A 22,289-nucleotide genomic window follows, 5' to 3' on the forward strand; every position below is an offset into this window, starting at 1 on the left:
ACAACAAGAAGGGCAACATATTGTTCCTGCCCTCAAGGAGCTTAAAGTCTAATGAGGAAGAAAACAGACAAACATTATGCTGGACAAAGATATAATACAGTATTAACAGGAGCTGATCAACAGAAGGAAGTCAATAGCATTATAGAGGATCAGGAAAGGTTTCTTGTCGATGGTGGGATTTTGAGGGATTATAGCTGAGAGGTGAAAGAAGTCAAGGGAAGGTCAGAGATAAAAAATGGGAGAGAAATCATTCCACTGAATTGCAGTCAGAGAAAATGCAGAGTGTGGGGAACAGAGAAGATGTTATCAGTAGGATTGCTAAGTTTATGAAGTCTAGTGAACATTGTTCGTGTATATCTGTGTTTAACATATTTACATGTTAGTCATTTTCTGTATAAAGAATTAAAATTAAGGTAAAAGAAAGAAAATCATGGGATAAGAAGGAAAAATATAAAGAGACATTAAAAAAAATAAACATAGGGTTCATTCAGATCCTGTAGTTTTGTTTTGATTTGGTTTGGTTTTTTCCTTCATCTAGATGTGAATTACACTGTTCATAACAGGTCCCTAGCTCTCTGAACTGCCAAGAGGAGTTGGAGCCCTCATAGTTGGTCAATTCGCAATGTTGGGTTTATGTGTAAAATGTTCTCTTGGTTTTGCTTTAAGTAGATCACCTAAATAGTACCCAGAAGCATTCAAGAAACTTCAGATAGAGCTCCTATAAGGTATTTTATAAAGAATATCCAATGTCACAGAACATGGGTATGTTATTCTTATGAGACCACTCAAAGTGCTCGGGTAGTAAAATATGTATAAAGAACAACTGAAATTTACAGGCAAGTAAACTCAGATTCCAAAAGACATGATTTATGAGAAATTAAATTTACAAAACAGATAGATTAGGAGCTGACTATTCTGACAAAAGGGTTCTACACTGGATTTTTTAAAATGATAAATTCCTTATGTTTTTAAATTTTAAATTGATAGGAAAAATTAGGTTTATCTATACATTTTTACAAGCATTTCAACTGTATAAACAAGTTATCCCTGGCCTAAAAATTAAAATTGCTCCTGGACCCAGAGGATTTATATTCTTCTCTTCTCCATTAAAAGGTTTTTCTCAGCTCTGAACTTATTGCCCCATAGGTCACAAGTTTAATCCTGGAGGAAACAGACCACCTAAAAGAAGGCTCAGGTTCTTTCTTATGTATTCTTTGACTTTTTATACTTTTATCCTGAAGCTTAAGGAGAAAAAAAATCTGCTTTAGGTTTGGCTTATGTCTAGGATCTCCCAAAAGTCAGAATAGGAAAATACTTAATGTACAATATAAATCATGTATGGGACAATCCTCTACATAGAAAGAATGTTCAACATACACAAGTTCTCACAAACTTGCATTAACAAGAAAAATTTAAATAAGAAACAGTAATTTTATAACAATTGTTAAAATCTCCTGGGAGATTGGGCTTGAAAACCAGCAAGCAGTATGTAGTGCTACTAAGTGAGCCTTTAACATGTCACCTCAATACTACACTGTTCAAACAATGCTTTCCAGTTTGTAACAGGAGTGAGGTTAGAATTATCTTCCTCCTACTGTTGGCTGCCTTGAGTAAGTGGATGTAAAAAAAAGATAGGAAGAGTGTGTTCCCTAGCACAACTAACATCAACTGAAGATCTAGAATCCCCCAACCTATTAAGCCCATAAAACTGCCTTTATCTTGAGATAGCTTCCCTCTCACTCAAATCCAAATCACATATTTGTCATGGCATCACTACTCTGATGTCATGTCTTTCTTCCAAATTTTCTTCAATAATGAAGGACAAACATTATTATTATTATTATTATTATTATTATTGCTACTATTATTCCTCTCAGTCAGCTATAATCAAATAGCAATACAAGCAGAAGATGATGCCAGAAGCTTAGGCTCAAATTTACCTTCTTGCTGCTGTGGTAGAGATGGATACCTGTCCCTTTCCCTCATCCCTCCTGAGAAACATTAGAGCTACATGATTCCATCTAGAGAGTCTGAGACAGAGATAGAAAGAGAGAGAGCCCAATATCACTCTTTTTTCAAGGTCCACTCAGTGACTCTTCATGCTCAGTAGCCAATAATAGGATTGATTTGCCATCTCAGTATTGAGCCACACACATCCCCAGATTCTGCAGAAGTTTCCAGGGAAGCTCTGGTGCAAGCTTCCTGTGATGACCTTATAGTACTGTTATCACATATGTTCTGTAGTATGCAAGCCATTAATAACTGAAGCTTTCCAGTATGATTGATAAGTTTCTCTAGATGAATGTTTTATTTTCAGTAATGGCCAACATAATCAGATACACATGTAAAAAAAAAATCCATCAAACTCTTAATTACTACCTGACCCAACACTTCTAAGATAAGTAGTATTAAATTATAGAACTATAACAATAAGCAACTAGTTTGGCCTTATTGCCCTAATTCATGTATATTAATAAGCTATTATTTGTGCATGTGTGTCCAAAACCTTTGGAACCCTGAGTCTCACAGTCAAAAAGACATTGACTCACAATGCTTCATTCATACCAGTGGTAAGCATTTGAAGCATCTTCTAGGGGGTTCTGTCATCAAATTGACTGTTTTTATTCCTTCTTGGCTAGTCATCCTTTGGAGAGGAGACTGTCATATAAATAATAAATCAAAAGAAAATATCATTATGGAAAAAGTTTCAGTAATAGACCTCACATTCAGCTCCACAAAATTCTCCTCAGTCTATTCTTAACTTCAGCAAACTACAGTCTGTGACATAGACTGATAAAGATGGATGAGCTATCTCAGGAGGTTATGTCCACTTAATTGTCCCCCAAAAGAAGGTAACCTGGATTTTTCTTTTCAAAGGAAAATATGTTAACTTTCAGAGACAATCATGAAGTTCCAGAATAGTCAGCAACAGCCTTACACTAACAAGGTTAGCCAGCAACTTCACAGCTAATTCAACTTCTCACGGCCTGATCAGCAATTTCATTCAGAACTCCAATTCACACCAAATTGGGAACTACTGTCAAGGATCAGCTGTTTTTGAATGTCCTAAAGGAAAACTATGTCCTTCATAATAAGATTACTGTTTGGGGGGTTGGTGCAGTTGGCATGGCATGTGACATCAGTAGCTTAATGAAGGATGTGGCTGATGAACTTATCCTCGTTGAAGTCACAGAAGACAAACTAAAGGGAGAGATGATGGATCTCCATCATAGCCTGTTCCTCAAAACACCAAAGATTGTTTCTGGCAAAGACTACTATGTGACTGCAACCTCAAAGCTGATTACTTTTATAGCTAGGGCAAATCAACAGGAGAAAGAAAGTCATCTTAATTTGGTCTAATGTAATGTGAATATCATTAAATTTATCATTATCAATATTGTTTTATACAACCCTAATTGAAAGCTGATTATTGTTTCCAGTCCAGTGAATATTTAGCCTTGACATATTTAGCCTGAAAACTAAATGACTCTCCTATAAACTGTGTTATTGGAAATGGTTGCAATCTGGATTCTGACCATTTCTGCTACCTAATAAAGGACAAACTTGGTGTTCATCCTTTAAGTTGTCATAGATGGGCCCTTAGGGAACCATGGAGCTGTGAAGTGGTATGAATGTTGCCAGAATATTTCTAAAGAATCATTATCCTGATTTGTGAACTGATGATGATTCATAGAACTGGAAAGAAGTTCATAAACAAGTGGTTGATAGTGCTTGTGAGGTGATTAAACTGAAGGGCTATGTTTCTTGAGTCAATGGCCTGTCTGTGGTAGATCTGGCAGAAAGCAGTATGAAGAATCTTAGGAATCCAATTTCCACCATGATGGACCTATATGACATTAATGAGGATGTCTTCCTCAATCTCCCATGTGACTTGGGGCAGAATGGCCTTTCAGATGTGGTGAAAGTAAACCTGAATCCAAAGAAGGAGACCTCTTTAAAGAAGAGTACAGATATTCTTTGGGGAATCCAGAAGGAGCTGCGATTTTAAAGCTTTTTAATGTGCTTCCACTTTTCTGTCTAGAGAACATGACAGTGGTTAAGGGATTATATATGACGTGCTTTTCAAGTAGGTCAAATCCTTCCTCTGATTTAGTGATTGAATACCAGAAATGTAAAATCTATGAACACACTCCAGTCTCTTCCTAAAGTTAGAAAAGGAAATAATACAATGTGACTACTATTTGTAAAGCCCTGTTGGTTGCATAGTGGTGCTGGATCGGACTTGTATCATCATGAAATAGTTGTTGTCAAGCAGAGTTTGTATAGGTAACAGAAGACAACATTCCTGAAGACAAAACATCTACAGTCATAATACTTTTTATGCATTAATCACCTTTGTGATTAATTAGAACTCAATAGCATGGCCCCATGTATCACCTTTCCATAGGACTTCATTTTGTCTATTTATATATAATAACATATTTAATATATAAATTAAATAATATATAATATAAATCATATAATATATACTATATTATGATATATAATATATAAATAATAATAATATTATATAAAAAGATATACAACAATGCAATCAATTCCTCCAGTGTCATATTAGCCAAAATCCTGAATAAACAATAAATAACTGACTAAAAAAAGAATAGTTTTCCCCCAAACTGCCAATTTTTCATCTTCTAGATTCATCTCCCATTACCAAGATAAAAAGGTTCACCAATATTAATACTTCCTAAATAAATCTTCAAAGAATTCTTTACAAGTTAATGATGTACTGAAGGTGTTACTTAAAAGAATTAAAAATCCTAGTTCACATTCATATAGACTTAAAATATATAATGCATTTATAGACTTATAAACTTATTTATGTTTATAAAGCATTTTTCTTAAAACAGCCCCAAGAGGAAAAGAGTGCAAGAATTAATATTCCTATCTTACAGATAAGGAAACCAAGTCCCAGAGGGTTTAATTTCGACTTCTCTTAAGTCAAATCTTGATTTGACTATGTGTGTGACATTGAACAAATCACTTAATTCCTCTGGGTTTCAATTTCTTCATTTGTAAAATAAGGCATTTAGACCAGAAGACCTCTAAATCATTTACAACTCTTGATTTATGATTTTATGATCTGATTCCAAGATCAATGGTCTTTCCCCTATATCTTTGAAAGATCTACCATATTAAGAAACTTTCTGTCCACCCAAGTGACTCAAGGATTGCTACTCTTGATAAGATAAGCCAATAAGTATGCTCAGTCAAGCCTCAAATAATTGGAACTCATGTAATAACCTCAAATAATGACAATTGTTTCTGCATTTCACCTATTGAAAGAAGGCAAATCGCAACAAAACAAGCTGATATCAGGGATTTGTCCAAAAAAAGGCACAGTTTCCAATGTATATCCTGGGGTCACAATCAGTCTAATTGCCTATATCCATTAATCTCCACTCATACTTCCAGAGGATGGACATAGATATGCAAAATGGTGGAGTTTCACAAATCTCTCAGTCATCATAGAAAATTGCACTCAGAATTTTGTTAATGCTCACCCCTTTCTTTTATTAATTTGTCCTGTATATACTTTGTATATAGTTGTTTTTATGCTGTCTCTACCACAAGACTATGAGATCCTTAAGCACAGGGACTAGTATTTTACTCTCTTTGAATATCTAGTACATAGCAAAGGGTCAGACAAAAAGAAAATACTTTATAAATTCTAATTGTCAATTTCATTAGACCATATATGCCATATAAGAAAATAGAGTGATGTTTTAGAAAGATTTTTAACATTTGAAAGAAAAAGTTTTCAGTTAAACCTCTACTAAGAGAACGTTAAGGGTTCTACTCACAGCTTGTTACCTTGTGACAATCACCTGCAGTGATGAAAGATTTGATCACTAATAGAAATGGGACCAGAATTTTTGTACGTTGCCCAGAAAAGTGATTTGCCTATCATGACCAGTAATACCTATGTGTCAGAGGCAGAATCTGAATCCAAGTCAGGTTGCAGCTCTAAAGTCATCTCCCTTTCCACTATGTCATGCTAGGTCTAATATCACAGGAGCAAGTATTTAGATCTGGAAGAGACCTCAGACATGAGCTAAACCAATCTTCTTTTCAGATAAGAAAAATGAGATGCCAGAGGCATTAAATGATCTTCCCATGGTCACATAAATATTAAGTGGTTAAGTCCTAGGTAGTAGTAGACTAAGGGCTTTTTCCTTTTTCCCCATAGGGAGCATGATCCTCAATGAAACACTAAAAGTAGGTTATCTGACCCTGGTATCTGGGATCAATATCAGAGTAATAAGTATCTAGAGGTGAAAGTGGTATCTATTGGTAATAGAAAAAAAGGGCATGTGCTGAAAGGGGAAGTAGGGAATGTAAAAGACAATTTTGATCTACTTAGTTTTTGCCTATAATGTGCCCTGTCAACAATATTAGTGGGAAAGAACCCTTGAGATCACCCTACTCTTTTTTTTAGGTTTTTTTTTTGCAAGGCAAATGGGGGTTAAGTGACTTGCCCAAGGCCACAAAGCTAGGTAATTATTAAGTGTCTGAGACCGGATTTGAACCCAGGTACTCCTGACTCTGGGACCGGTGCTTTATCCACTACGCCACCTAGCCACCCCGAGATCACCCTACTCTATACAAATTCATTTGTATCTTTGGAAAGCCAGGGAATCAGATGTTCACATAACATTTCTGATGTTCCTCAGCCATAGAGAATGGGGCTAAAAGTTTCCATCTAGCTGTAGAGCTATGTTCCTATATTTATTTATCTCTTCATTCATTTATTTATTTTAACTTTCCTTTATTTGCTTTTATTTATACTTATTTATGTATTTTAGAGGCAGTCAAGGTTAAATGACTTGCCCAGGGTTACACAGCTAATAAGTGTCTAAGACCACATTTGAGCTCAGTTCTTCCTGATTCCAGGGCTGGTGGCTCTCCACTGGGTCTTCTATTTATCCTGATCCTATATTTATTGAAGAGAACTGCATTAACTCCATGATATAGCAAGCCCTTATTTATCCATAGGATTGGGGAGTGGGGGGGGGAAGGGGGGAATGGAAGAACAATAGAGGGAAAGAAGACTTTTCAAAGGTGAACTCTAAGTCAATAGTGATGATGGCAATAATAGTAATAACTGAAATTTATTAGTTTTGAGATCCAAAATTTGAACCTCGCAATATTTTGATAAGACAGATATTTTAAACATCATTTCTTCCATTTTATTTTAAAAAGAGTTGTCCCTTTACTCTTTTTTTAGATCTAATCACAGAAAAGGGACCAAAGTGTTAAAATTAACTATAAAAATGTGACCAGACAAGGTAATCCCCTTATGAGAAATTACTAAGTCCCTTGAGTGAATTCACAAAGGAAGCAACTGTGATAGCATGAAGAATGATAAGTCATGCCTCTAAGTAACTATATTTCTCAGCTACCCATATAACCTTTAAAAGTCAGTTCATTGAGTCCTGGGGATTCAAAATGGGTCCCATCTCCTAATGGAGGAGCTGAATAGAGGAAAGTTATATGAATCCATGTGAAATAAAAGGATGGAAGGAGGCCATGGCCAGAAAGAAGGGAGCCAGAACCCTAGGAATTAGACTTCTTGGGCCAATAGGGAATAAAGTGCTTTGTGAAAGAAGTTATAATGCTGAAACTCTCCCTGTTGTCAGCTTGGTGATGTTGTGGATAGAGGTCTGAGTCTGGAATTAAGAAGACCTGAATTCAAATACAACCTTAGGCCCTTACTAGTTGACCTAAGTTTAATTCCAATTCAGACATTTACCAGCTGTCTGTTTGCCTCAGGTTATTCATCTGTAAAATGGAGATAATGAAAGCTATATCTCAGAGTTGCAGTAATGAGCAAGTGAGATAACAATTGTAAAGTGAGTAAACCCTATGTGTTAATTATCATCATTGTTAGTATTAATGTAGATCTGTAAACTCTATGAATATCAGCATTGTATAATAATCAGATTGAACTGGTGTTCTTCATTTTCACTTATTTTTCCTGGGCCCAGGTTCAGCAGTGATGGTCTGCACATGATGTCTGTGGCCAATGTACCATATCCATATGCACAATCTTGTAGCCTTGTATGCTTTAAGATGTTACCTTGTGAAGATTTTACTTTCAATTGAAATGGATGCCTTAAGCTATTCTTAGATACTAAAACTGCTGGAGGGAAAGCAACCCCTCTCTAAACAAACATTCAGTAACTAAACATACCTCCTAAAGGGAAAAAAAAAAGTTATTTTAAGAGTAATTTAACCCAAGGAGAAGGGACAAAATCTTTTGATAAACAAACACGACTAATTCAACACAGGCCTAACACTCAAGGGAGAGAAAGAACATCCAAAAGCTGCCTCTTCACATTTACAGGTGCCAAGGGGCATGTTTTTGCCATGGTCTGAAAAAGAAGCCCTGAATCATTTTTTTTAACAGATTGAATCCTTAAAGAGAAGGAAACAGACTTTAATAATTGATTTTTGCTTCCTGAATATTGATTTATAAATGATGTAAAAAATGAAAATGCTAAGGCAAAAAAGACCTATTCGAGACTTCTTGGTGTTGTTTTGGAGACAAAATCATAACTAAAAAATTATAAAATTATGGAATTGGAAGAAATCACAAGTCTACTCTTTTCATTTTACTAATGAGGGTTATAAAATGAAATGAGAATATGAGAGAGAATCAGGAGATCCAAATTCAAACCCAGACTTTTCAACCAACTCAGTGGTTAAAGCCAGTCACTGCACCCCTTGGGCCTTATTTTCTTCATGTTTAAAACAAGAAGGTTGAATGTGATAAGAGAATCAGAATTTCAGAGCTGCAGGAGTCCTTTAGAGACAATCTAGTTCAACCATTTTTATTTTATAGATGAGGAAATTAAGAGGCAAAAGGTGAACTGATTTGCCTGAGTTCAAAAGCTAATTAGTAGAAGATCTAGGACTGAGATGTCTGGATTTCCACTTTTCACTCCATCTTCTAAGTTGAATGGTCATACAACCTATCACTTTTAATTTGCATTGTATTTAATACTTTTCAAAGCATTTTAAAAATAAAAATATATTATCTGACTTAATTCTCACAAACCCTGATATCAGCAGTTAGGTTTTAAAAAATACTTGTATTCTAGGCAGGGAATAATAGCACCTATCTCATTATAGGTTGTTTTGAGGATTAAATGAGATAATATATGTAGTATATAACAGGGGCTATATAAATGTAAGCATGATTAGTTATTATTATTATTATATTGAAAACTTATCAAAAGTTACATATCTGGGCTTTGAACAAGTTGGGCTAGGGCAGGACTAGGGTTGTGGACAGGGAAAAGGAGCAATACTGATTTTTAAAAATTCCTACAGCCTATAACATAGTCTTTGGGAAGGAATGGCATACTGGTTATTCTACTTTTAGAAATGAGAAATTTAAAAAATGAGAAAATTTAGACAGAGAATTTGTGGTTTTTCCAAAGTCATACTGTGAGTAGCCACTCCAGGATCAAAATCCAGGTCTCCTGATTTTCAGTATATATCCCATGATATAATCAGATGATGATCAGTCATTTTTCAGTCCTATCTGACTTTTTGTAACCCCATTTGGGGTTTCTTGGCCAAAATACTGAAATGATTTGCCGTTTCCTTTCCAGGTCATTTTATAGGTTAGGAAACTGAGGCAAACAAGGTTAAATAACTTGCCCAGGGTCACAAAATAAGTATGTGTCTGAGGCTGGATTTGAACTCAAAATGAGACTTCCTACTCTAGACCTGGCAAACTGCATCATCTAGCTGCCCCCTTGACATCATGCTATGAAACAGAATATTTTTTCAAGGTTTATTTTTAAAAACAAGAATATTACTATGAATATGGATAAGTTCTAAAACTATCACACATTTTCAATGCAGTAAATGCCTAAGTACCAAATGTCTCCTGTTAGGGACTATACTTTTCCTTGACTCTGATGTGAAATTCTGAATCTGTTCAATTCCTATATATTTGTAAAAACTAAAAAATGCTTTCACCAAAAGTCTTGAAGGAATGAATGAATCAATTATTAACCAATTCTATGCGAAAAGCACAGTGCTAAATATTGGGGATACAAACAAAAAGCAAGAAAAATGAATAAAGTAGATCATTTAATTTACAAAAAACATGATCTGCTTTGGTAACAGACATGTTAGTCAAAGTGTAATTCATGAATTTGGTAATTATGGCTATTATTGGTTGACTTCAACTTCAGCCATGATGTATATATAGAGATATAGATATCTATCTATATCTATCTATCTATATCTATCTATCTATCTATCTATCTACCTATATTTGTGTAGTGCTGGGGAGTAAGTGTGTGTTTCCTAGGCACAGGACGGGGAAATGTAGAGCATTAGTACTAAATGAATCTTTCTGATTTCTTAGAAAATTAAATGAAATGGACAGAAACTAATGTTATTTTGGGGGGCTACCTGGCCAGCTAGTCAATGCATGTGTCCTCCTTGCTTAAACTGCCCAATATTTTTTTTACTTGAGATTAAGATTATGACCCATATATATTTATGTTTAGATTTATATTTTTTATAACCCTAGACATATGAAGAACTAACAAGAACTTATGTTTGTTCCTCTTTATATTGTATTCTCTTTGTTATATCTGGGCTGTCTGATCCTTACTTGGCAAAGATTTCTAAACTAGAAAACCCTGAGTCAAGACAAAATGAAAATTTCATAATAATACAAACTCCCAGAGTAAGCTAGATTTAAGGGACCAAAGAAAATCCTTCCCTCTGTCACCTTCCCTATTAATGTAGAGAGTAACACCATCCTACCAGTCCTTCTGATTAACAATGAAGGAGTCATCCTGATTTATTTTCATCCTTCCCAAAATCCAAGGGATAGCCAAGGCCTCAGTTTTATCTTTTGCAGCTTCTCTCATATATGCTTTGCCCCTTCCTCTGACACCATTGGCGCAGCTCTCATCACCTTATCCTTTAATTAAAGCAATAGCCTTCTGGTGGGTCTGCTAGCTTCAAGTTTCTTCCCACTCTAATCCATTCTCCATTTAACCATTAAAATAATTTTCCTATACTTTAGCATAAGTCTGACTATATCATCTCCCTCCCCCAATTTTCTCAATAAACTCAAGTGATTCCCTTTTGCCTCTAGGAACCAATATTAAATATTGTTTGGATTCAGAGTCCCCATCATTGAAGGTGGCTTGGTGGTGCAGTGGAAAGAGCACCAGCCCTGGAACCAAGAGGACCTGAGTTCAAATATGACCTCAGACACTGAATACTTATTAGTTGTGTGACCTTGGGCAAATCACTTAATCCTGATTGCCTCACACCCAGGACCATCTCCAGTTGTCCTGATCCATATCTGGTCACTGAACCTAGATGTCTCTTCAGGACAAAGTGAGACTGGTGACTTAGCATAGTAGTCATTTGCTTATTAAGGCCTCACCTCTTCTTTGGGAACAAAGGATGACCAATAAACTCCCCATCATGTCTCTTTGATCCAATGACACCAGCCTCCTGGCTATTCTATGAACAAGGTACTCCATCTCTCGGCTCCAGGCATTTTCTCTGGCTGATCCCCAGACTGATCCCTCTGCCTGGAATACTCTCTCTCTCTTCAGCTCTACCTATTGGTTTCCCTGACTTTCTTTAAGTCCCTGCTAAAATTTCATCTTTTAGGGGAAGCCTTTCCCATCTTCTCTTTGTTATAGTTCCTTTGCTCTCTTAATTATTTCCTATTTATCCTATAATGTAGTTCTTTTCTACATATTTGTTTAATGTTGTCTCTCCCATTAAATTACAAGCTCCTTAAGGGCAGGGACTGGTTTTTGTCTCTTTTTGTATCCTAAGCTCTTAGTAATGTGTCAATAAATGTTTCTTTAATCAACGATCAACTTTAGAAATTAGGGAATGGAGACCCAAAGAGTTCATAAAATCATATGAGCATAGATTAGAGCTGCTTAGCATCCATAGGGTTCAATGCCTAGAAACTTAGGCAAAGAAAAATGTTCGACTGATCCAAGGCCACGTGGTTATGAAATGACAGAACTGGAATTGAACCCAAGACCCTCTACTACCAAATTTGTCACTTTCCACAATATTGAGCTGTTTTTTAACCTCCATTTTCTTCTTAGCCAATTGCATGATCTTAATGTCTATTTCTTCAGCTTCTTCAACAATAAGATATAGGTCTGAGTTTGAATTCTACTCAAACTAGCCCTGTCACTTCCCTTCTTTAGCCTCAGCTTTCTTATTTGTAAAATAGGAATATTGAAAGAGGCTACTTCATAGGATGATTGTGAGGATCAAATGAGATAGCCTAAGCTTTGCAAAACTCAAAGTGTTATATAAATACTAGTTATTACTATTACCTAGTGATAATAAATATCTTCCCTGTCTGTCTTACAGGTGATTGTTTGAGACTTGAATGGAAAAATCTGACCTGGGCATGTTCATGACTTCCTGTTTTAGAATTCTACATTCTTTAACTGCTCGATTCAGTGTTACATAAAACTTAACTAAATGTTATATTTAAGGAGCTTGAGGGGCAGAGAGAAGATAATGAAAGCAATTTTTAATAACAGTACCAGAATTTTACAGTTGCATTTCAAACTACAAGAGAAAATAAAGTCTGGTTACCTTATTATCAATCTTTTAAAAGATTGGGGGGGCATACCCAGCTTGTTTAGCTATCTTATTCTCCAAATTTGACTCTAGATGACTTTTGACTCTAAAAAAAAATACCTGCAAAAGTTGGAGATTTGTCCCCACTCAAGATGTTCAAAGCAAGGCACCATCAATTCCCTTGAAACTAAATTGGGCCTTAAAAAAGGATGGGAATGAGTGGAATGTTATTCCATTTTCTTTCTGGAGACTCCTAAATCCTCCTTTTACCACTAACTGGTCTTTCCTTAAAGGAATTCCTATATATGACTGACCCTTTGTGACCCCATTTGGGGTTTTCTTGGCAAAGACATTGGAATGGTTTGCCATTTACTTTATCAGCTCATTTTACAAATGAGAAAACTGAGGCGAACAGGGTTAAGTGACTTGCCCAGGGTCACACAACTTTTCAGTGTCTGAGGCTGAACTGGAACTCATGAGAATTTTTCATCCTGACTCCAGGTTCAGTACTTTGTCCACTGAAGTGCTATTTAGCTGCTCAAAGGACTTCCTAAGCATAAAAAATAGGATAGAGGTTACTGGAATAAGAATGAGAAGAGTTTGGGTTTTGCCCAAACTGGCTGTGTGACTTTGGTTTTGCCATTTCCAGGCTGTATGACCTTGGTCCAATCAATTTAATCTTCTGTCTCATTTTCTTCATCAGAAAAATAAGGATAATCATATTTTTATTAACAATCATAATCTACAATTGCATAACTCCTTAAAGGCTGCATAACACTTGCCCCACAACAACCCTATAGAGATAGAAGTATAAGTATTTTGCCCTTTTTTACATGGGGAAAACTGAAGCACATAGTTGTGACTTATACGAAGTCACATAACTCATAGTGACAGTTAGGACTTCAACATCTGACCACCTCCAAGATTTGTTATATGGGTTAAATAAGATACAGCCATTTTTAAATATATGGTTAATAAATTAACATATCTTAAAACCATTTCACATATTCTTTCTTTTCCCCAAATAATAACATAAATACTCCTGAGGCTTTTTGTTTCTCTCATCACCATCCTATTTTGAATCCCTGCCAAATGCAATGAGAAATTTTCTCATTTCTTTTTAGAGAGTCATAGTACTTGGGTCTAAGCAGTATCATACAGGTGATTCTAGTTCAGCATTAGAATAACTTTAGCCCCTTTGAACTCTTTGGTTTGGGGGACTGAAAATTCCACTTTGGTTTTCTAGTAAGTGAGGAGGAGAGATGTGACTTACTAGACAGTGTTGACTTTGAATGAAGAAGCCTCTTGGGCTCCGGTATGTCCTGTCACTGTCTGGGCCTCAGTTTCCTCATCTTGAATATGAGATACCAACCTTTCATTGTTATTGTGAGACTCATATGGAAAATCTATATAAAAAGGCTTTGCAGACCTCTGTGTACTATGTCAATTTTTGTTAGACCTTGAGTAACCATTCATGGTACCTTCCAATGTTGTATAGATCTATGCACAATAAAGTTCTTAGACAGCCAATGGAAAAAAAGGGTTTCTTCAGATGAGTCCCTAGTAACCTGGTGAGATAGTGAGCATCATGCAACCATGTCAGAAAGCTTCCTTCTTACGTTCACTCTCTTTACTTTTCCAAGCCAGAATTCCAAAACCATCAGTGACTTCTCCCAATGATTCCTGGGGAAAAGACAGCAAGCTGTGGGATGGAATGGGCCAAGAGGAGAGACAGTAGTATATTTGCACCTTGCCTAGCTGAAGTTGAGACCAGACTGGGAAAGGGGTAGAATCGGGGTGCCTGCAGTTCAGCATTATTTCTTGTGAATAAAGAATGGGGAAGGTTGAGAAGAATGTCAGAAAACCTTTCATCCCTCCTCCTTTCAGCTGTCTCTGGCCTCACCCTCAAGCCATACAAAGTTTTCTGGCTTGCTTGTCAGCTATGTGACCAGCTGGCTCACATGCATAATGTGCATGTAGGTTTGGCAGGACCTGGATTGTGTATGTGTGTGTGTGTGTGTGTGTGTGTGTGTGTGTGTGTGTGTGTGTGTTGTGTGTGGTGTGTGTGTATGTGTGATTCCACATCTTTGTGATGGAACATTTTCTCATATGATCCTCCAAAATACTTGTCCATCTTCTTCCTGACCCCCTAATGTTTTCACAGAGACTCTTCCTGGTTGCCATATGTACAGATGACAGGGCTAGGGAATGCCAGAGAAGTCTCCAAGAATATGACTTTTTCACTCTTTCTATTTGGGAAGGTGGCCTGCAAGGATGGTTGTCTCCGCATTATATTAGCTAAATCTTAGTTCCTGGTCACTCCATGTAACAGAAAGGGAAGTTGTAACCTTTGAACCATAAATTGTAAAACATGCTCAAAGATGAAGCCATGCATACTATTTGTCCCTATTCTGTTGGAACCAAGTGAAAAAGTAAAACTGCACCCATTACTGACTAGCATATTTCATACCTCTTACCAGGTATACTTAGATCTAAGGGAGGGACTATTTTTTTAATCAAATATAGAATAATAAAAAAGGTCCCTCTAGTATTAACTATATTTCTAAAGTAATTTGTAATTTATATGTATTGTAAATGCATATGAACATATTTGTGTATGTACATATGTGTATATTTTGTTATTTGAGGCTCATGCCTTTTATAACCCTCTTGCCTTTATTGATTGCATAATAATTTTTTTAAAAAATTCACTAGTATCCTTATCTTGTGCTTTGGTACATGTTGGCTAGAGGGCAAAGACTAAAGAAAGTTTCATGTAAATGAATCCAATATCCAAGACAATAGAAGTTCTTAGGTTAGGAATGAACATCTTTCCTGGGGATAGAACTGATTTATCTGTTTTTACTTGAATTTTACAACTCTGAATTTTGCTGTTTGTTTATTTTTAAACAAGGCTTACTGAGGATTTTTTAATTATATAATATTTTATTTGTTCTCCAATTTTATACAATAGTAGTTTTTACCTATCATTTCTAAGTAAGGCTTTGCATTTTACACTTTTTCCCCTGCCCTCCCCCCTACAGAAGGCAATCTGATAATGTTTACATCTTTACATTGTTTCCATGCTATGCAGTGATTAAAATTGAGAAAAAACATATCCTTGCTAACTGAGGATTTTTGAAAATATAAAAACCAATTTTGTATCTTCTAACAAGAAACAGGTAATGTTAAAAAATTTCTGGAAGTTGGCAGTTGTTAGATGTTCTCTATTTTCTAACAAATAATCCATTAAATTATTTTGCTCAATATATGTTTTGTAACTATTAAGCAAAGTAACTGATAAAGGATAAGAAATATGACTCAGATTTAGTTATTAAATTTGTAGGGTGGGGGTGGCTGAATTTTCAAAAGTAATATTGGTCTTGTTTGATAGTCTTTACAGCCCAGGCATGTATCTAACTAATTTAATGCTCTTCCATTGCCACTTAGAAACAGAAGTGGGAAATGCTTAGGAAGCACTTGATTTGAAATGAATTTGTAGAAATGAGTCATTTTACAGTTATCCAAGCCTTGTTGAGTTTGGACTGAGTAATATTTATAAACTTGTATGGGTATTTGTGTTGAGTCACTACACCAAAGTCAGAAAACCTGCTCCCAAATTTCATTTGTGAAAGTCACTTTTCCTTGTAACAGAGAATCTATGATGAAAAGATGGATGGAACAATTCTGCTATATCTGATACACTGTTTGTCTTTGCTCTCTAAACATATGCTGCCTAAAACCTCTTTTATTGATTAAGTCCAGATGGGCTGCAATTTCTCTGTTCCCCAGCAAACTGAAATTTTACCAACCTTTATTATTCCTCATTAAAATTCACTCCTTTAGAAGATTTCTAATTATATTGCCTAATAAAACTAAACCTTAGATGCTATTTGCATATTATATGAAGAAATCTCATACAACAAACTCATAGCAGACTCAATTAACATAATAGCTAATTATATATCTCATCAGCCTTGCGAGAGTTTCAGAATTCATGTTTCCTCTGCTGTAGCCTAGAGCAAAGGAGGGCTTTGAATTTTCCCTTCTAAATATTGACTTTTAACTAATATCAGAAACGATTTCAATGTTTTTAAGGATGAAAAGCTAGTGATTAAACTGCATGCAACATTTTCTCCAATGCAATTAAAATTTCTACATTGACTAACTCTTGGCAATAGTATTAGATCAGTCCTAAGTAGTCAAATAGTGCAAACAGCAGCCCATTTTTCCAAAGATGAAGGTGTGGAAGTCTTAAAAATGAATTGAAATCTATTTCAGTTTGGCAGATTGGACCTGGAATAGCCAGGGCTCCCACAATGACAGTTCCCACCTATTATTGTGCCCTGGAACATAATTGTATTCCTGGTGATGCTTGTGATAGCTATCAAGCAAGAAATTTACTACAAGATTAACAGAGACATAATAATGAACAAACATGGGAAGCATCCTGTAATTGCCTGTTATTAAAGTGCTGTCATAGTGGTCTGTAATAAATTCACTGGCTGTAGTTTTCTGCAGGCTAAGAGTGTAGATGAGAGTTGCCTTGACTTCGCTCAATTTTCAAGGTGGGATCAAGATAGGCTTCTCATTTTGATTTGCCCTTGACCTGGACAGGCTCAGCACAATGACTGAAAACAGATATAAAATTATATTTTTTAAAACCACAAATTATATATTCTTTGCACGAACACTAAATAAGAATTGGAGAGTTCATTTGAAAAGTTAGAATACTTGAGATTAACTTTCATCTTGTTTTTACTATAATTGCAATGAATGTTAGAGCAGAGTTCAATTTTGGATTTAGATCATGTAATACATAGGTGCCCTCATAAAAGCTACAGCAGATAAGAAAATGTTGGGCTGGGTAAAATGGCTTTCTCCCATTACAATGATGGCTGCCTTCTTCATTCATATTTTAATGAGGTTGGTATCTCTGAGACAGTCTTTTAGGGGTGGAGGCCCATGTCTCCGGTAAGATTACAATAGGAGTTGCTTTATTGACAAGTACTATTCAAAATCTTCACAGTATAGAAAGAAAGACTTAGTCTTATTCCACTTGTCCAATACTTATTACTCTCTTAGTATCAAAACACTTTTCAGAGAAAAAAAAAAGGAAGCTCAATTATTCAGTGAACATTGTTTAAATTTACTCAGGACAGTGAAGGAAAATACAATTCTTTGAACTCCAATCATACAAGTTCTCCTAAGTATATCTTCTTAGAGCTGAAAGGCATTAATTATGGGCATTATTAGCTATATTTCCAAACTTGTTGCTATTGATAATATAAAATGAAATTGTTTATATAATTGAACAAACCGAAGGAAGTTATCTGTTTTTTTTTCTCTTTCTTAGTTTCATGGAGCACAGAATACTTATGTAAATTCTCAAGGAAAAATTGAGCAGGAAGACCTTTGTGAGTCATTTCTATGATGTTTAGTTGCACCAACTGAATACACTGAGGACAATCTGCTGCTTAAGAATTCTCACAATAAGCCTCAGTTAATATATCTTAGTGGAGTTTGTTAAAGATATTTTATTTTTTTAAGTCATATAATATCCTATTTTATTTAAAGACCCAGGTATAAATCCTGGTATAAATCCCAGGTATAAAGACCCTGAGGATAAATCATATAGGGACTGAGGGATGTGTCCTTTAATAAATAATTGTGCACATACACCAAATAAACCGAACTCTTTTAAAAACAATTTATACTGATTTCCATGTATGTGTATGGGATGTGTATGTGTGCATTTTCACAAGTTTTTAGTATCTCCCGGGTTCATCTATTTAATAATAAAGTAGGAATTTAAGTTGGTTTGTTTGGGGAAAAAATGCTTCTATGCAGCATCAAAATGTTTTTAGTTGTTAGGAATGTTCCAATCTGAGATGATGTCCAAGTTTCTAGGAGATCTCTTTCAAAAATCTTATACTTGTCAACCATGTGATGTCATCCTATATATTTTCCCAAAGTTACTGGGTTTGCTTCTCTGATTGGATGTGAGAAGAGGGGGAGAAAGGGGGAGAGGGCCATGGGGAGGGGGAAGGAGAGGGGGAAGGGGAAAGAGAAAAAAGAGAGAGTGAAAGAGAGGAGGCATGAGATTTTTTTGAAAAGCAGTTGGATTTAAAAGGGGATATCTGTTCTTCAGAACTTAAAAATAAAATACTATCTTGCTGGCAACCAGACAGTGAAATGCTTAAATATATGTGTAATATCCGAACAGGAAAATCCTTCTGTTAGTGGGCTCTCTTGGTCAGTTAATTCAACTATTCAGTTCTGCATTTAAACTTCTTCCTAGTGATGAACATACCATGTTTTAATCCTTAGCTATTGAAATATTATTTAAACTACATTTCCACTTTACCTATAAAGTCTATTTTAATTGTAAATTTATGAATAATTTTATCTTAAGATGTCTTGTGCATAATAGGTCATTAATTTACCATTTAGTGCTATCAAATTTCCATGAATATACCTAACCCTGTTGTCTGTTCATTTTCCCCCAAAGATAAAACTAAAGCATCCCTTATGATTGGAGTTTATATTTTAGAGTGCTTTAACTACTGTAACTATGCATTAGTTCTGATTTTCTTCACCCAACAACTCTATAAGTTTTCAGAATTTTTTAATATGCTAAAGAATAAATCAAGTTTCCTGGCAGAATCTTATTTTAAAACTAAATTTCTACAAGAGTTAATGCTTAAATCTAGAATGTGATTCTAAACGAAAAAACTAAAGTCAAGTTTTGGAGTATGAAGGAGCTGCAAGCTGTGGTGTAGATGTGCTCAGAAAATTGTAAGGGGAAGATAGTTTATCAGCAATGTTTGTCTTTTTGCATTCTTGTCTAGAGTTTCACTTTTTTATAAAAATAGAAGGGTGGATTCTATATATTGAGGAGGTTGGATGGCAGTGGGTGTGAATCATAATAGAACCTAGTTTTAAAACACACACAGATACAAACACACCACAAACAAAAACTTGGCTTCAATTTTAATTCTTGAGCTTTTATTTATCTGATTTGTGGCCAGATGGTGGTGAAGCAAGGAAACCCTTTGTGTAAATGGCGAGCGCTTGTGAAAGTGCTTCTGTAATGTAATCATTGAGACCGGAAGGGTTCATACTGTGTCTGAAAAGAGACAATAGAGACTGGATATATCAACATTGCAGAAATCGAGTTCATTTGTGATTCAGCCCCTTTCACTATGGTTGTCATGAAAACTTCCTACTTTGATCAGCAGAGGGTGGAGAGAGAAAAAAAAATCTTCTAAAGGCCTAAGGATGCTGCACTGTTGTTTACTGTGCACTTGGCTTCAGTTCACGCCCCCTTCCGGAAGGAGCAACAGGGACCAGAGCATCGTGCACCTTGACCTGTCTAGACTGGAGAGAAGTTTTTTTGTCCCGGTTACCAAGGGCGAGGGGTGCTCTTTGACCCTTAGAGCACTAGCTGTTGAGACCCTCACTAAGTATGTAGGTAGTGTCTAAATGTTTCTGCTGAATTCTTGCTGAATTCTGAAGGGAAAGGAACGGACAAAGACATGGACCAGCTGTTCTAAAATAAAGCTGAAATAGTAGAACCTTGGAGAAGTTAAATTGCGTAAGCCATTATTTTTCTTTTCTTTCTCCCCCCCCCCCTTCTCCCCAACCCCAACCCCAACCCCTCTTGCAAAACCTCTTGGGAAGGATTAAACAGCTGCATCAGAGCAGATGAACAGCTAACTGACTGCAAGGCAGGACCAAGAGAGAGCCCAGACTATGGGTCTTCTTTGAGCTTTTCTAGAACCCTACTTAAGCTAAAATGGCCTAGAATTTGAAACAGGAAAACTCTTTTCATCATGCTGAAACAAACTATCAGTCTATGGGCTTGGTCTGCTTGGTGTGTGTTATGTACATAATACATACATATATATATATATATATGTATATATGGTTTGAATATACATATAAATGTATTTATACTGCTTTTTAATTGAGTATAGAGATTCCTGTGAGCTTTCAAATGTGTGCAGTTTTTTCCTTTTTTTTAAGCAAAATGCTACATAAGCAAGAGCTAACCTTGTAAATTATGTATGTAATTTTTGTGAGTAGCTAAGTAGACTTAGAGATTAATGCCTGCCTGCTTGTGTGTGGAGTTTCTGTATGTCAGATTCCACATGCAATCTGACTTCCAGAGGTCTCTTGAGAAATATTAAAATTAAGAAATCCTTCCCCTTCCTCCCCCTTTTTTTTAATGATAGATTCCCTTAGCCCAGTCAGAGGCATTCTTAACAGAAGTTTTGGAGACCGTATGTGAGAGAATGAATGACTACAAACTTGAAGACGAATCTGAAACCAATGTAAAGACGTTCAAGAGATTTGCTCCAAGGAAAGGGGACAAAATATACAAAGAATTTAAACGATTCTATTTTTATTCTGATGCTTACAGACCTTTGAAATTTGCGGTAAGCGATCCTCTTAAGAGTCCAGGTTGGGCTTTCCATGGAAATAGTGCTGGTTTATGCTTTTTAATGAGGAATCTCAAGACACTCTGCAGCATGGTAGAGTAGTAAGTTTCTAATAATACTAAGCAGAAATGCCAGAGATTGAGCTTATTGTACTAAAAAGTCCTCAACTACTGGTAGACTTAATTTGTCATTCTACTGCTTTTTCAAAGTAGTATAGCAATTCAATTTGAAGCATATCTTCTGAGAAACCCAAGGGGAATTTCAGATGGTATTCTAACTAAAAATATTATTCACAAATTGAGTAGTTTGGACTTTACTTTCCCCAAAACTGAAAATACTCAAAAGTGTTTGATTCATTTGTAGGAATGATTCCAGGCCCTAGTTGTTGCCAAGACGTTCTCCTTACAAATTTTCAAATTAAAAAAAATCAAGGTCTATTCTTCCTCAGTTAAAAATCTAAATTAATACTAATGCCATATTCAAATATTTATAGCCAAATTATAGATGGAAGAATATGGGGTGTCATTAATTTTGTCTAAGGCCTTGCAGAATAAAGAGAAATTTCTATTGAATTAATTCAAATATTCTGGTGTAGAATTCAGTTAAACAAAGGTTTAAGTACTATAGTTGGCTTTATGCCAATCTCTTCTTCCAATAATGTTTATTTTACAAGAATGCCAGCCTGTCTGGTTTGCAAAAATGTGCCTTGCAAAATATATACCAATATGTTTCTCTGGTCTTACCACTTACAAAGTGATGGAGAAGTCAGATTGAAATGTTTATTTGATTCTCTCATTGGCAAAACTCTCAGATATGCTAAAATCCTAAAATGAAGGCCTGTGGGTTCCCCTGACTTAATTTTAATTCAAAAGTAAAGGAAATATTTCAGTGCTAAAAGTACTCTGGGAGTATGAATAAAAATGAATGGTTTTGCATTTCACATTATAAAATAAACATATTTGTAATTAATTTTTAAACCATTTTCCCAAAATGCCATTATTTCTTGGTTTTCTATATAGTGAACAGGAAAAATTTTGAGTAAGATTATAGCAAGCTTTAATGAAACACGTTCCCAGTCCCTGGAAGTGGAGACCAGAAAAGTTCTATACTTCAATGTTATGCTGCAGTTAGATTCCAGTCAAGCCAAATGTATGAGAAAAATATGAGCCCCATCTCTCCCTGTGGGCTTTTCCTTACTCCTCCAGAGGCAAAATTACA

General features: G+C 35.5%; 1 protein-coding gene and 1 pseudogene across 2 annotated transcripts in view; both read left to right on the forward strand.

Annotated features, from left to right (window-relative positions):
- Window positions 1-22,289, forward strand: part of CNPY1 (canopy FGF signaling regulator 1) — a 199,254-nt gene that overhangs the window by 169,407 nt on the left and 7,558 nt on the right. For both annotated transcript variants that reach the window (XM_074193290.1, XM_074193289.1), the window contains exon 3: window positions 20,865-21,068. In XM_074193290.1, the coding sequence (XP_074049391.1) occupies window positions 20,865-21,068 (204 nt within the window). The remainder of the gene's footprint in view (window positions 1-20,864; window positions 21,069-22,289) is intronic.
- On the forward strand, window positions 2,674-4,384 carry LOC141493730 (L-lactate dehydrogenase A chain-like; annotated as a pseudogene).

This window comes from Macrotis lagotis, chromosome 7, assembly GCF_037893015.1.
Source record: "Macrotis lagotis isolate mMagLag1 chromosome 7, bilby.v1.9.chrom.fasta, whole genome shotgun sequence".
Taxonomy (NCBI): Eukaryota; Metazoa; Chordata; class Mammalia; order Peramelemorphia; family Peramelidae; genus Macrotis; species Macrotis lagotis.